General features: G+C 38.3%; 1 protein-coding gene across 3 annotated transcripts in view; it reads right to left on the bottom strand.

Moving 5' to 3' along the window:
- The window catches only part of LOC135222036 (serine/arginine-rich splicing factor 3-like), a 32,097-nt gene extending 21,840 nt beyond the window's left edge, over positions 1–10,257 (bottom strand). Inside the window, exons 1-2 of one of the 3 annotated variants that reach the window (XR_010316159.1) lie at positions 9,946–10,257; positions 2,343–2,537 (exon numbers count right to left, since the gene is read on the bottom strand). Coding sequence is in view for 2 of the 3 variants with exons in the window: in XM_064260170.1 (XP_064116240.1) it covers positions 2,343–2,533 (191 nt within the window). In the remaining variant the exon portion in view is untranslated. The remainder of the gene's footprint in view (positions 1–2,342; positions 2,538–9,945) is intronic. The other 2 variants (XM_064260170.1, XM_064260168.1) reach the window with 2 other exon arrangements.
- Between the last annotated feature and the right edge of the window lie 5,251 nt (positions 10,258–15,508).

Here is a 15,508-nt window from a genome sequence, read left to right as displayed (position 1 = left end):
GGAGCTCTTGGTTACAACATGGAAAGAACTCCTCAAGGCCAAGACAGCGACTACACTATCAAAAAGGATTTTTAATGTTTTTTTCACTATAGTAAATATTGAGAAACCAAGGTCAACATATTACACCAATAAGGATGCTAGAGCATAATACATAATTTCCCCCGGCATGACAATATTCCCCTTAGGATTCTCTTAAGGTGTTATGTAAATAAATGTAAATAATGCTCAAATCAGACCTAAAAAAAAAAAAAAAAAAAAAGCAGCAGCAGCAACACACACGCAGTCCCTGGTCAATTGAACGGATTTCGTACAAACACAAAGGTTCCAGTGCACAGACATATATGGGGTATAGGGCAAAAAAAATGCAGTCATGAAAAAATTCATGGAGCTTCATATGGCAATTGAGAATACGTATACGAAATATTTCGTCAAAATTCCTCTTACTTTCGTAGTTACAGGGTAATTAGTTAACGTAACCCAATAAGCCTAAAACATTGATCCGTACAAGAAAATGTAATATTTCTTCTATTATCGTAAATTTGGATAATTATTGTCAAAGAAATTGGGAGAAATGGCATCTGTAGACATTCCCCGAGTTGAGAAGGGAGACTTCACTTCAGTCAGCTACCAAGTCCAAGTTCAGTGTGAGCACAAACGTCAAGTAGTCTACACGTTCGAGTTTTACCTCTGACATTCGCTTGCTTTTACGTATGTTTATGTATGTTTTGGCAAGAATTTCATCATGCCAATGAGGAAAAGACAAGGAAAACATCTCGCTAACATACAGACGAAGAAAAATCGCTCAAGTATTACTACAGAATATCATAATATACGCGTAGTTAGTGAAGAGAGAGGGGAAGGTTGCGTAGTAACGCCCCCGTCTTGCCTGACAGCACACGTCACACTGTGCCCAAGGCTACGATCTTTGAGCAAAGAGATCTTCATTTATGATAAATAACATAGTTTTGGTTTTTTAATACCCAAAATGGAAATATTCATAATAATCATGATTTATTAAATTGTCTCTACATTCTCTTGCATTTACGTTTGTTTATCTTTGTTTCAGCAAGAATTCATCATGCCAAAGAGGAAAATACAAGGAAAACATCTCGCTAACATACAGAAGAAGAAAATTCGCTGTAATAAGCTAAGTTAGTGAAGGGGAGAGGGAGAGAGTTGCGTAGGAAGGAGTGCCCCATCTTTTATGATTAAATTATGATAAATAAAATAGTTTTGGTTTATTAATACACAAAAAAAAATATACATTCATAATAATAATTATTTTTTTATAACATTGTCTTTTATAGAAATACGAAGGAAAACTTTGAACGCCCGTATCTCAAAACTATACTTATTGACCTTCAAAATCTATCTTCTTACATTGGAATTTGGTATATAACTCAGAAAGACATTATAGAACAATGAAATGGAGCCCTTTTTTCCAATTTTTGTTTCGTCTTTTTTTTATAATTTTTTTCTCCTGATTTATAGGGTTTATTTTTTTACCATATTGAAAAATTCATATCTAGCAAACAAAAAGTTAGAAAAAAAAACTCCTTATTCGATTGGAGGTCTACATATGGTAGTAATCCTAGGTCTTAAAATTAAATATCAAGGGAGGAGATAGAATTTGAAAAATGGTTATTTTCGGGATAAATCGCCCTGGCGTCACAAAACCGAAGGTCAGAGGTGAAAATCATATGCGGTTTGGAGATGTCCCAAGTCACCTTATTAAGTGGTATGAATATCAAAGTCCTGTCCTTAAAAAATGGCATTAGCCGGCCGGCCCCCTTAAGTTGAATTGTTTGTCATATAGTTCTGTATTATAAAACAGGCTTGTACATACACACACACTTTCAGATTATCTAACTACATGTAATGGACACGCTGGCCTTACAGAAAGCAGTGTTAGTAAGGTTTGTAGGCTCTCGGAGCCTAGAGCTGGCTCATTTTCTACACTTTTAGGTTCTTTTTACTTTATACATTGCTTTCCAGTTTGCATTTACTACTTTTTTTTCTTTTTACTTTGAATATGCATATATTTCTTTTTTCAATTTATCTCCATTACTACTCATTTTTTTTGCTCCATTTTCCACCTTCCGTGTCACATAGGTAGTATTCTGTTTTGTGGATACTACATGCTTTACATAGAAATGATTCCTAGCCTTACTACACTTATCATTAAATAATAATAATAATAATATTAACAATAAAGTACTATATGCAAGTGTTAAAAAATAAATGGTATACCCAAGGCTAAAACAATATGAAATACCAATGAAGTAGGATAAAAGAGATATCACTCTATAAAAGAAAAAGATAAGACAAACAAAGTAACTTACGCTCCATCCAAGGCTCGCACTGCATCTTCAGCATCTCTTGGGTCTTCAAACTCGACAAACGCAAATCCAGGAGGATTACGCGCCACCCACACATTGACTAATGGACCATATTTGGAAAATGCTGATTCTAGTTCATGCTTGGCAGCATTATTGCCAAGGTTGCCCACATAAACTTTACAATCCATCCGCATTCTTCTGCAATTATCAAGAAAACTTTGTCATTTCATTACCCTAAAACTTACAGATTCAATGACTTTCTAAACTTGAGCCATATAAAACGGGACTATTGCTCCTTTCACATACAATGTAAGCTGAGTGCATTCAAGAATCAGCCTCCCAACTACTGAAATGTCTGAAAAATGATTCTGCAAATAATAAAAACCCCTACTTTCAACGTTCACTATTTTATTTAGTAAGTTCCCACAAATGCAATTAGTAATGTTGACTTTAAAATGCACATTTTCTTGATTTATTTCTTAATTAAGGTAACCCTACATAGCCACAGTGTCAACAGACGATGCTCTGGCAATGATAATTGGACTGCTGATAGCAACAACAAAAAATAATAAGACCTGAAAAAAAGAACAAAAAAAAAGTGGAGTGGCTGTTAATCATTAACTTTCAATGTGAACAATGACAATGACATTTTTAAGATAAAAAAACAAAAATTATGTACATACTTATCCAGTAATTAGCTAAGTTTCTACTCGACAGCAGCTTGAATTTTCCATATTAACAGTGGCGATCCTTTTGTTTCTAACTGACTAGCCACGCCCATTTCTGTGGCGGGGAAGAGGAGCAACTACATGTACACCTCAATTTATTCATGCTTAAACATCTGGGAGCCGGAAGGAGGGAGGGTGGGCTCCCTCCGTAATTACTGGGTAAGTATATATATAAAATTTTATTTTATCATTTATATGTAAGTAACTTACCCGGTAATTAATTAGCCGATTCCATATTGAAGGAGGTGGGAAAATTGGACAAGACTATTAACAAAATCCTCCATTACAATGGAATACACAACATAGCTACCATTGAAACGATGCTTGTTGTTCTTCCTTATCTGTCAAGGGACCTGCACAGGTAAATACTGCCTCTGGTTGGTGCTCCTCTCAACTTGTTTACACAAGTGACTCCACAAACATTGAGATGGGATCAATCTTCTGTTTAATCGAAAATTATAGCTTTCATTTCTAACTTGGAAGAAAACACTTACTTCGAGAGGAAAGTAGAGGTCTCGAGGTGTTGCTTCCACTGAGGTAGGCTTGTGACTGACGTCCAATTCAGGACAGGATATTCTACTGTAGTTGCTAAATTTAGTTTTTGGGAAAGTGACTGTGCCATGGTACAGGTGTCCTATACATCATAGGGTGAGGACCATGTAATGTAGGTTACCTTAGGCTAGGTCACTTACAATTGAACAATAGGAGAAACAACTGCCTTGAATCCATGGTACTCGGGGTAGATCACCCTTATTCACTCGATATTTAATTGGTGAAACAAGCACACAATTACATCTTTAAGCATACCCATTCAAAAGATTGAAGTCAACATAAATAATGTGATATATGAATTGTCATGCGAACTAAACGTGTGAGGTCTTCGTAAAATATGTTTTCAAGGCAGTTTTTAAATCTAATATGGCGTCTTTTGCATCCATTCCCTTTCGTAACCCGCACCGATACCAAGTCCTTCCCAGTGCTCATTTGAACAATATTATTGTATATATGTAATGTTTATTTCTTACTCAAGATTGCAGTTGTAATCAGCACAATAAAACAACATTTTGTTGCCTATAATAGTGAAAGTATTGAACTTCTTATTCCTGGGGTCATGGTTTAAGCCGATATTTATTTTTCCCCTGTAATCGGTGTTTTTATCCTTACTGCCATCACAACTGAAACTCTACGGTGGTTATTTGATTGTAATTATACACATTTTGGTTTAAATTCACTCCAAATTGCACTTGGACTATATTGAGTTTGTTGATGGCAAAGTCGTGGCGGGAAAAAATTTCCAGCCTTGTTGTACATCTGACTGACAAAAAACATCGACGAGCAGACGACGGATTAGTTTATGACATTTTTTTTTTCTGCTAGCACTTTTCATTGATTTAAGTCTATATTACTATTTTGACTTTTTTTATTCTTAATAATTGCATGCCAGAAATAAATGTAACGTTTAATATTTGCATGCTAGGAAGGCAAAATGTCACACATATGCCAATGCATTTACTACAAACAGTTTCCCTGAGTTCTAGTTGTCATAGTAATGCAATAATGATAAAATTGCTCTAATATGTATATATACTACAAATAGATACGATAATTCCACTTATTTCCCTGGTTTTGTGTAAGTCTTATACCCAGTTTGGAGTGTATACACATACCAATTGGCAACACTGAAAAACAACTGAAGAGCGTGAAGAATGCCGTAGGTACCATTCACAAGCAAAACTGTTGATATTTGAGTCAGGAATCTAGTTACTTTTTAAACAACGAATAGGGTAAACAACTGACAAGAATGGCCAATTCACTGACTACCGCGTTTGTGGCCACCCTCCGAAAAAGTACCTAAACACGTCCTGACACCGGAGATGGTCATCAATAATGAGTTGTTGGTGGTGATAGCAGGAGCTAAAGACCTCTACTCCCCTTTCAAAGTAAAGTATTTTCTCCAAAGTTAGAAACCAAGGCCATATTTTAAGATTAAACAGAGGGTAATAAAAAGTGTGGCCAACGCAGTGCACACTAACCCCATGATGCTTTCAAAATTTTTACTTACAACTAAAAATGTTTCGAAGGTTGACACCATCTCGATGTTTGCGGAGTTGCTTGTGTCAACAAACTTCCCATTTCCTGTGCTAAATCTGCACACCACTTGTAGCCATAGATGCTGGGGCATTTTCACCACAACAATCGTAAACACGACTTCCAACCACTACTTATCCAAGGGAACTACGCCACTCTTTGCGCTCTTCAATTGTTTATCAGTGTTGTCAATTGGTATGTGTTTACCCTCCAAACTGGGTATAACAATTACACAAATGGGGAAATAGGTGAAATTAGTGTATCTATTTGTAGTACACATACTTATTACAGCAATTTAATCATTACTGCATTACTATGAGAACAAGAATTCATGGAAACAGTTTGTAAATGCATCGGTGTATGTGTGAAGCTCCACTAGATTGGCAACGATGAGTTATTTTTTCGTCGCGTCGTCTGCTCGTAAGTACATCAAAAATATTTGTAATATTTCGTTAATTTGGTTGCAAAAAAGGGATAATAGACATGGATTAAATATACATTTTGAAGTAACATAGTAAAGTTAAACTAAATAATGAGTAAGGTAAAGAATTAAGGGAATAAAGCTTTGCACCTCATACACCGTGTACTCGTGTGCTGCCCGTAACTGTCTGTGGAGTGAGCGCTTAGGAACCAGGAACAGCAATGTAGTTCAAGTGCAATTTGGAGTGAATTAAAACCAAACCTTGTATAATAACAATCAAATAAGCACTGTGGAGTTTCAGTTGTGATGGCAGTAAGGATAAAACCACCGATTACAAGGTAAGAATGAATTCAGTTCCAACCATAACCCCGGGAATAACAAGTTTCATACTTTCACTAATATAGGCAACAAAATGTTGTTTTATTGTGCTGATTACAACTGCAATCTTGAGTAAGATCAATAAACGTTACATAGGGTGAACAACCGACTGGACTGGCCAACTCACCGACCACGGTGGTTTTGGGCGCCCTCTGAAAAAGTACTTTAAACACGTCCTGACACCGGAGATAGTCATCAGTCATGAGGAGTTGGTGGTGATAACAGGAGCTCAAGAGCTCTACTCTCTTTTTGGAGTAAGTATTTTCTCTAAAGTTAGAAATTAAGGCCATATTTTAAGATTTAAACAGAGGGTAATGAAAAGTGTGGCCAACGCAGTGCACACTACCCCAAGCTGCTTTCAAAATTTTTACTTACGACTAAAAAAGTTTAGAAGATTGACGTCATCTCGATGTTTGAGCTGTCACTTGTGTCAACAAACTTCCCATTTCCTGTGCTAAATCCGTACAACACTTCTACCCATAGATGCTGGGGCACTTTCATCACAATTGTAAACCTGACCTTTAACCAGTAAGGGACCTACGACATTCTTTGTGCTCTTCCATTGTTTATCAGTGTTGTCAATTGGTATGTGTTTCCCCTCCAAACTGGGTATAAGACTTACACAAAAACGCGGAAATAAGTGAAATTAGCGTATCTATTTGTAGTATATATACATGTTTCGAAGATTGATGCTATCTTGATGTTTACGGAGTCGCTTGTGTCAACAAACTTCCCATTTCATGTGCTAAATCTGCACACCACTTGTACCCATAGACGCTGGGGTGCACTTTCATCACAACAATCGTAAACCCACCTCTTACCAGCACTTATTCGTACTTATTCAAGGGGACTACGGCATTCTTTGCGGCGTTTTGCGCTCTTCAATTGTTTATCAGTGTTGTCAATTGGTATGTGTTTACCCTCCAAACTAGGTATAAGACTTACACAAAACCGGGGAAATAAGTGAAATTAGCGTATCTATTTGTAGTATATATACATATTAGAGCAATTTTATCATTACTGCATTACTATGACAACTAGAATTCATCGAAAACAAGTTTGCAAATGCATCGGCGTATGTGTGACGCTCCACTAGATTGGCAACGATGAGCCATTTTTTTCCTCACGTCGTCTGCTCGTAAGGTATACATCCGAAACATTTGTAATTTTTGGGGGTTAATTTGGTTGCAAAAAGGGATAATGGACATGAATTAAATAAACATTTGAAGTAGAGTTAAACTAACTATTGAGTAAAGTAAACAATTAAGGGAATAAAGCTTTGCATCTCATAATCAGTGTTGTCGTCTGCTGCTCGTAACTTTGTTTACGGAGTGGGGAGTGCTTAGGAAAACGACGACAGCAATGTGGTTCGAGTGCACTGTGGAGTGAATTAAGACCAAAATGTGTATAATTACAATCAAATAAGCACTGTGGAGTTTCAGTTGTGATGGCAGTAAGGATAAAACCACTGATTACAAGGTAAGAATGAATTCAGTTCCAACCATAACCCCGGGAATAACAAGTTTCATACTTTCACTAATATAGGCAACAAAATGTTTTATTGTGCTGATTACAACTGCAATCTTGAGTAAGATCAATAAACGTTACATACATACGCTAACATTGTTCAAATGAGTGCTGGGAAGGCTGGGGAGGGGAGGATGGGGGCCGGGCACTGATGAGAAACTCCATGCAAAACGTAGCCGCCATATTGGATTTCAAACTGCCTTGAAAACATATTTTACGAAGAGCTCACATGCTTATTTTAGTTCGTATGGGGCTTTCATATATCACAATATGTTGACGAAACTTCAGTCTTTTAAATGGTATGCTTAGAGTTGCAATTGTATTCATGTTTCACCAATTAAATATCGAGTGAATAAGACCCGTCCACCGTGATGAGGGTTGGCCTGTCGTGATATTCTACCCTATACGCTAACATTGTTCAAATGAGTGCTGAGAAGGATGGTGGATTGTCTGTGGTTAGAACGGCCAGTCACGCGACTGCCGCCATATTGGATTTCAAAGCTGCCTTGAAAACATATTTACGAAGAGCTCACATGCTCATTTTAGTTCGTATGGGGCGTTCATATATCACATTATGTTAACAAAACTTCAATCTTTTGAATGGTATGCTTAAAGATGTCATTGTAGTCTTGTTTCAGCAATTAAATAACGAGTGAATAAGGCCGAGCAACGCAATGAGGATGATCAACTGCGGTTGTTTACCTTATTTTCAAATTAATACTCATATGTAAAACTATTTATGCAATTCATGACCTTATACTACCGTTAAACTATTTATTTAAATAATTAACTAGTGCATGCTTCTTCTTCTACCAATAATCGTAGCTTCAAAAAGAAACCCACAAAATCACTGAGTAACTTGTTTACCTCTAAGTATTTACATTTAATTTTTACTTCACACTCGGGCCTTGACCCAAGCTGACAACCCAAACACCTCTTGAAAATGGGCCACAGATAGGGCCTGAAAGTACTCGAGTTTGGAGTAAAAATTAAATGTAAATACTTCGAAGTAAACAAGTTACACAGTGATTTTGTGGTTCTTTTTCAATCTTCAGAAGAAAACTGAAGAAGTTTTTGTTTGGTTAATTGTAGTTTCCTTAAAAAAGTAGTGGTTGGAATTCGTTGTTTACGATTGTTGTGAAGATAGTGCCCCAGTATCTATGGGTACAGGTGGTGTGCGGATTTATCACATGGAATGGGAAGTTTGTTGACACAAGCGATTAAGCAAACATCGAGATGGCGTCAATCTTCAAAATATTAATAGTTGTAAGTAAAAATTTTGAATGTCATGGAGGTAGTGTGCACTGCATAGGGCCATACTTTTCATTAATCTTAAAATATGGCCCTAATTTCTAACTTTGGAGAAAATACTTACTTCGAAAGGAGAGTAGAAGTCTCGAGCTGTTCTTCTCACCACCAACAACTCATGACTGATAACCATCTCTGGTGTCAGGACGTGTTAAAGTACTTTTTCGGAGGGTGGCTTTAAACGAAGTAGAAAGTGGCTCGGCTAATCCAGTCGGTTGTTTCCCTGGTATTTCTACAGAAACAATCCGCACGGACTGAAAGGAAACGTAACCGCGGATACGACATCCACTGGGGATTGGGGTGTCCGATGTATTTCGCTGTGTTTAGCACTGGACCCTGGGGGTTAATTACAGTCGTCCGAATAAATATTACTTAACATTCTTGTTCAGTAGGTAAAACTGCATAGACAAACCGCAGCTGCCATAGTCTAGGCTGCTGCGGATAAGTACCCAAGATCTACCGTTTCCCCTAATTGTTAAAAAATGTGATAACGGATTCCAGAAAAATTTTACTACCGTGTCGAATGGCAGGACGACAACCTATGCAGACATAAACGAGCCTAACCTTTCCTACGAAGAATGTCAGGGCCTGACTTAAACAAGAATGACCTAACGTAAATTAGGGCACCGTTCCCTGGCATGGCCTATTATTATTAATGTTATATTTTCATCAGCCTATTATCAGAGGAAGAAACATAACAGAGGAGAATTAGTAGCTAGCTGCCTAATCTACGTCCCTTCAGGAGAGTCAAGGTATTAAATAGCAGGGCCCGATAGGTACCTAGCTACCTACAGTTAACGTCAGGATACGCTAACCTAACTAATCTTCTACGAAAACGACACAAACGCAGGGCCCACATTATGTTTACTTTGACGGAACCTTCCAGGCCGTCTTGCATAAAAATAAAAAAGGAACCAAACGCTGCTGGAACGAGGGAGAGGGCGAAAAATAGGCGGCGGACCGTCCCCCACCCAAGGGGCCGCCATGATTGTGGATCGAAGACGGGGCCTTCCTACCTTACACGGGAAGTTGTGCGCCCTCAAACGCTCGCCATCCTCTTTTCCAGCCCTCGAATTAAGCGCGTTACATTCCACAATAGACCCAGACCCTCCATTTTCGAAACCTGAGGAAAACCGAGGCGGCGGAAAACACTTACCACGGGGAAATCTGAATTGTAAGACGAGCGAGAAGCTCTCCCAGCCCTGACACGTACAAGGTAGTATTGGGGATGACGTCATCATCATCATCAGGGGCGACAACATGCATGCGCATTGAACTACGCAAAATTGTGGAGGACTCATTGATTTCGGTGCTCTTTTCGACTCTTGTGCGAAATCCCCCATCATTAGACGACCTTCAAATTGACGTTCCAATACATCGGGGTGGAACTTTTTCTTTACGGCGAATATCTCGGTTTTTAGACATTTTATTTATCCGCGCTGAAATCATCCCCCAGAGTTATTTGCATCGTTGCATCTAGCGCTGAGACTGGTGCGTTTTCATGTGCGAGACTGCGATCACATCATATATGAACCGCGACAGATGAAAAGACTGTCATTTGACAACATTTTCGACCTGTTTCATAAAGAGCGTTACAGGTAATAGATGAAACGACGCTACAACAAACAATAAAATAAAGCCGTCGCACCTTTCATCCGATGTAAACAAAAGAACGCCGTGTCCCGATTCTCGAAACGACTGGCTACGAATTGCCTAAATATACTTCTAATTTCAACATAAATTTAAAAAACGAAATGCAAAATATATACAGTCAATTTCTCTAGGAATAACCTACAAATTTTGGACGGTATAAAAACATTACGTCTGGTTTATACGGAAAAGAAAACCAAATCGCGCATCGAAGGGTTGTTTATGCAATGCAGAATGGCATGTTTCGCTGTCAGCTGCCACCTTCAATTACTAAATCAAACAGACGTATCTATAGTTAGTTGACACAGCCTCACAAAACTTACACACCGTCACGGGGTTCTCTTTAATGTGTGCAATATTGTATAGCGTTGGTATCCCATCCTATGAAAGGCCCGCTCCCCCGTGGGGGGGCCCTCCTACAGTGGTCTGGTCTGGTCTCTTCCCACGTAACTTTTATTAGGTGAGACTCGGAATATGAGACGGTTCCAGTACTATTTTGTGATAAGCTGTACTGATTAAATGATGGTAATGGGAACGGGGGAGGGGGGCGAGGTGGTCGCAACAGCACTCGTGTAAGGACGAGTAGTGAGAGAAACTGGCCCGGGGGATAATATAGTAGTAGGTCTATGGCTCTCAAGAACTAAGTCCATTAATTAAATTTTACATTGTTTGTCTGGCGTCTCTGTCTCACTTCTGCTGCCTTTCTATAGGTCCCCCTCTCCTAAATTTTTGTCTTGAGATTTAGAAATTATATCATATTTTCGCCAGTCTTTTCGTTGTCGTCTCTACATATACTCTGGTACACTTTTAGATTCATGTAGGCATTTTTATTGCCAATTATTTTTCTTATCGCTGACAAAATCACATATTCCACTTTAACCCCCAAAAACAAGTCTAATTTTTTTCTTGAAAGATTAGCTGCTTTCTATCCTGGTATCAGTTTTGAAGGCTCTAAAACCATCATTCGAGGTGTAACTGACCGACCTCAAATATCTTTTAACACTGTACGTAGTTACTGGTCCTGCGTTGGCGGATTGAAAAACCATGACTCTGAACATTGCTTTAGCTTTGATAGGCAGCCAACGCAACTCAATACAGGGATAATCCTCTCCCGAGATGCAACACTCTTTATCAGTCTTTATTGAGTTGACTAAGTTGTATCTTAAATAGATTATGGTAGAGTTGCAACAGTCCATTCGGTTATTGATACAATTACAAGAACACGCAAGATAATGTTTTAAAAGGCAACATTTATAAGAAGATGGTCAGTAACCCTTATAGCATTACCGATTTAATCACTGAGAGACAAAGTATTCCAGCAACACAACGTAAGTCACAGGCTTGTTATAGACATCCAGCTTGATCTAACCACTGTTGTGTCTCTAGAATATAATTGCCTCTAGGCTGACTGACCGCTCGGCACAGCATTGACCATTTGCAGGTGAGTCATTGCTCAAGAATCTCATACATTCTCACATTCCGGACGTAAGATGATAAGTTTGGGCACCTTTCAGAACTGGCTTAATAGTGGCCCCTTTTTCGGATATACGGAACTCATCACTCAAGTAGTACTGGCATTTATAACTTTCATCACTGTATTAGTAAGTCGTTTCAACAAGAGTAACAGTTACATTATTCCTCTTAAGAACTGGAGACAAAATAATAGCCAGTTCACGATGATTAGTTTAACTAACGCCAAGTGGTTCATATAATTCATTCATTGTTATTTCTCGGATTATAATATTCAGTTTCCTATCTGTCTTTTAATTTCCTTGTCCTCAACGTTTATGTACGTCTCCCTCAACGGACACATTCGATTTTACTCCTTGCCTGGGACCCACGCGCAGTCATTCAGCGCCGAAACTGAAACTGAATTGACAGTAAAAACGTTTGACTACAGTGCATCTCTTACTACGGAGATGCGCTCGATTATGAGCATTCAAAAGGCAATTTACACGGTATGTTCCCAGTAAATCCCAAGGAATATTTGTCTTTTATATTCCGGAAACTTATACTCATAATCTTGATTCATGTCCCAACAATGTTCCTCTGTCACCTTGCTATATATAAGCTTGTGTACCGGAGTAACGCATGAAACCCTCCAAATACATTCACTGCTTCAAAAAAAAGAAGAAATATATATATATATATTATATATATTATATAATAATATATTTATATATATATATATATAGATATAATATATATATATTTTATTTATATAATAATATATTTTATATATAATAATATAATAATATATAATATATTTATATCATAGTTTAACCAGACCACTGACCCGATGAACAGCACTCCTAGGGCTGGCTCGAAGGATTAGATACGTATTTTGACGTGGCTTGGAACCAATTGGTCACCTAGCAACGGGACCTACAGCTTATAGTGGGATCCGAACCGCATATATATCGAGAAATGCATTTTTATCACCAGAAATAAATGCCTCTGATTCCGCGTTGACCGCGCCGAGAATCGAACTTCGGAAATCGGACTATCGGATTGATAACCGAACGCGAAAACCACTATCGCTTCAAATACAATCTTTAAATAAGACTTAATCGAAGATACTTTTATGAATGGTTATTTGCACTGCTAGTTCATTAAAATAGACCATGAATTCCTTAGGAAGGCTGATAAAGCTTAATTCTTTACTACTCTTCCACCAACGTCAACACATATTGAGAAAATGGAATAATAAGACTGTCAACAGAACTCCTGCATTCTATTCTAGGGGTAAAAGGCGCGAGACTGATTGGTTCAGATGATAATTGCAACCAATCAATGCCATTTTCGTGGCTATTCTGCAGTGCTATCTGAAGCATCATATTAATTTACTCTCCACTATCCGAGCCAAGTATTGTCCCGAAAACATTTTGTATAATATGTTTAAGCGGAAACTTGAAGGGAACGTATTTGCAGATCATAATAAGGGATCATTAGTGGCCCATCAAGTTTAATTCAGGGTAATTACTGGTCCGGACGACCAGTATAGGTCTGCATGCGGGTTCTTGGTTTGTCACCAACACACAACCCCCCCCCCCCCCGCCCCACCGGACGAAGGGAAAGAAATAAGGAGAACTGGGTAGCATCAACTATGCCTCTCTCTCTCTCAGACGCTCTTGCATCTTGGGAATGGTGGAAAGTGGGCGTGGCCTGTCAATCTTTACATAGAATAGAATACAGAATTTAGGCCAAACGTCAAGCGCTGGGGCCTGTGAAGTTGTTTCAGCGCTGAAACAAACGGACAGTGAAATAAGTTTGAAAGGCGTAACAGGAGAGGGTGGAAAGACGTTAGAAAGATAAAATACAGTAAAAGGAACGAAAGGGCTTGTGAGCTTACGTAGAACTGTCATGTGCTTTATTTAAGAACTCAATCATTTTCTCAATGTGGTTATTATTCGTGATGGATGAAGAGGAGACATAATTTCTTTAATACCATAAGAACTACTGACTCCGCTTCACAAAACGTTGAAATATTTCTGCGCAATCTAGTTTTCTGCGACGTATAATGCTGTATGAAAGTTCAGCGCTTCAGTTGCTTCCCAGATGTGGTAGAGTGAGGGTGCATCCCGCCCCTCCGGAAAACGCTGCCAGATGCACGATCCATGACTCACTTTATCTTTGAATAAAATGTAAACTACTGAAGCTAGAGGATTGCAATCTAGTATGTTTGATGATTGGAGGGGGGATGATCAACGTACCAAATTGCAGTTCTCTGACCTCTGTAGATTCTTTTAGATCTGAGGGCGGACAGAATAAAGCGTGGAGGGACGGACAAAGCCGGCACAACAGTTTGCTTTTACAGAAAACTAAAGACCAGTTTCTCGCTATGATTCAAATAATAGTAGAGCTAAATTAATATCAGGGTCTGATTTTATCTGAATATGAGGTTTATTTTCACGTATGTGACCGTAAATAAACGAAAGACAGTGATATCTCCAGCAGTTGGGCTAATGCGTGAAAATTTTCTTCAGAAAACTTATGCAGTATTTGTTAATAGGCGTATAACTCTGGGGAACATTTGGTCACAGACTGTCTTTAAAAGGATACAGAATTGTGACATGTATTATATACGTATGAATTTAGGCCACAAATGAATTTTTGCAAGAATCTAGGGACAATTTGGGTCGGGGGAGGAGGAGCCAAATAACATTTCTACTACTTAAAAATACTCATGGTAGCATGAGTCGCAAAACAGAGAAACAAATCTACAGTTATGCATATGTATGTATTGTCAGTCTGTGATCACTTTTCGTTAAGTATTATTATTAGATAGATTTAGTTTTTGTTTAATTTGTTATACCTAGTTTCGTAAGTTTCACTTATCGTTTGACCTCCTCTCAAGTTATAACAATAGTTTGCTTACTATTAACGCTTTTGTTTACTTTGTAAGGAGGTTGTGCGTGTGTGTTTGTGGTCCCTCCCATGTTGCACGTATAGGGAGCTGACTTGGCAGCAGCTTCTGTTTGGAGAGCAGTTAATTATTGCTCTCTGGACCCTCTCCTAGTTGGCACGCTTGACTTTGCTCATTGCCTACATTTGATGAAGGACACGATTTTGAGATTTCTCATTGGCGGTTGCGGCCTTTTATCCTGGATTGCCTTTATCTTCAGCCCTCGAAGATTGCCCTCGATTACCCTTCTGGGGATCCTTTGGGATCCTTCTCACCACCTCTGGTCCAGTTGCAAAGCCAGGGGGATCTCGCTATCCCGTGGTGAGGTTTTCATACCTGTAATCAGGGTTGGCAAAAACCAATGGTAAAAAAAACCAAAAACCTTGGTTTTTTTTTGTTTAAACCACGTTTTTTTGGTTTAAACCATGAAATATGGTTTTTTATGTTTTTTTTTCATTTTTTTGTGCTGCTAGGTGTGGTTTTTTATGGGTTTATTTCATTTTTGGGCTACCCAGTATAAAACTAAAGCAATTTTAATGATAATCACACAATTCTGTGGCCCTATATGTATTTGACATACAAGTTTGAGTTTTCAGCCATTTCTCATCTCATCCCTTGCTCCTGGTGGGGTACAATTAAAAGGCAAAATTTTCCCATTTTCTAA

The sequence above is a fragment of the Macrobrachium nipponense genome, chromosome 3 (assembly GCF_015104395.2).
Source record: "Macrobrachium nipponense isolate FS-2020 chromosome 3, ASM1510439v2, whole genome shotgun sequence".
NCBI classification, from domain to species: domain Eukaryota; kingdom Metazoa; phylum Arthropoda; class Malacostraca; order Decapoda; family Palaemonidae; genus Macrobrachium; species Macrobrachium nipponense.
This window is presented reverse-complemented; position numbering and strand designations above follow the sequence as displayed.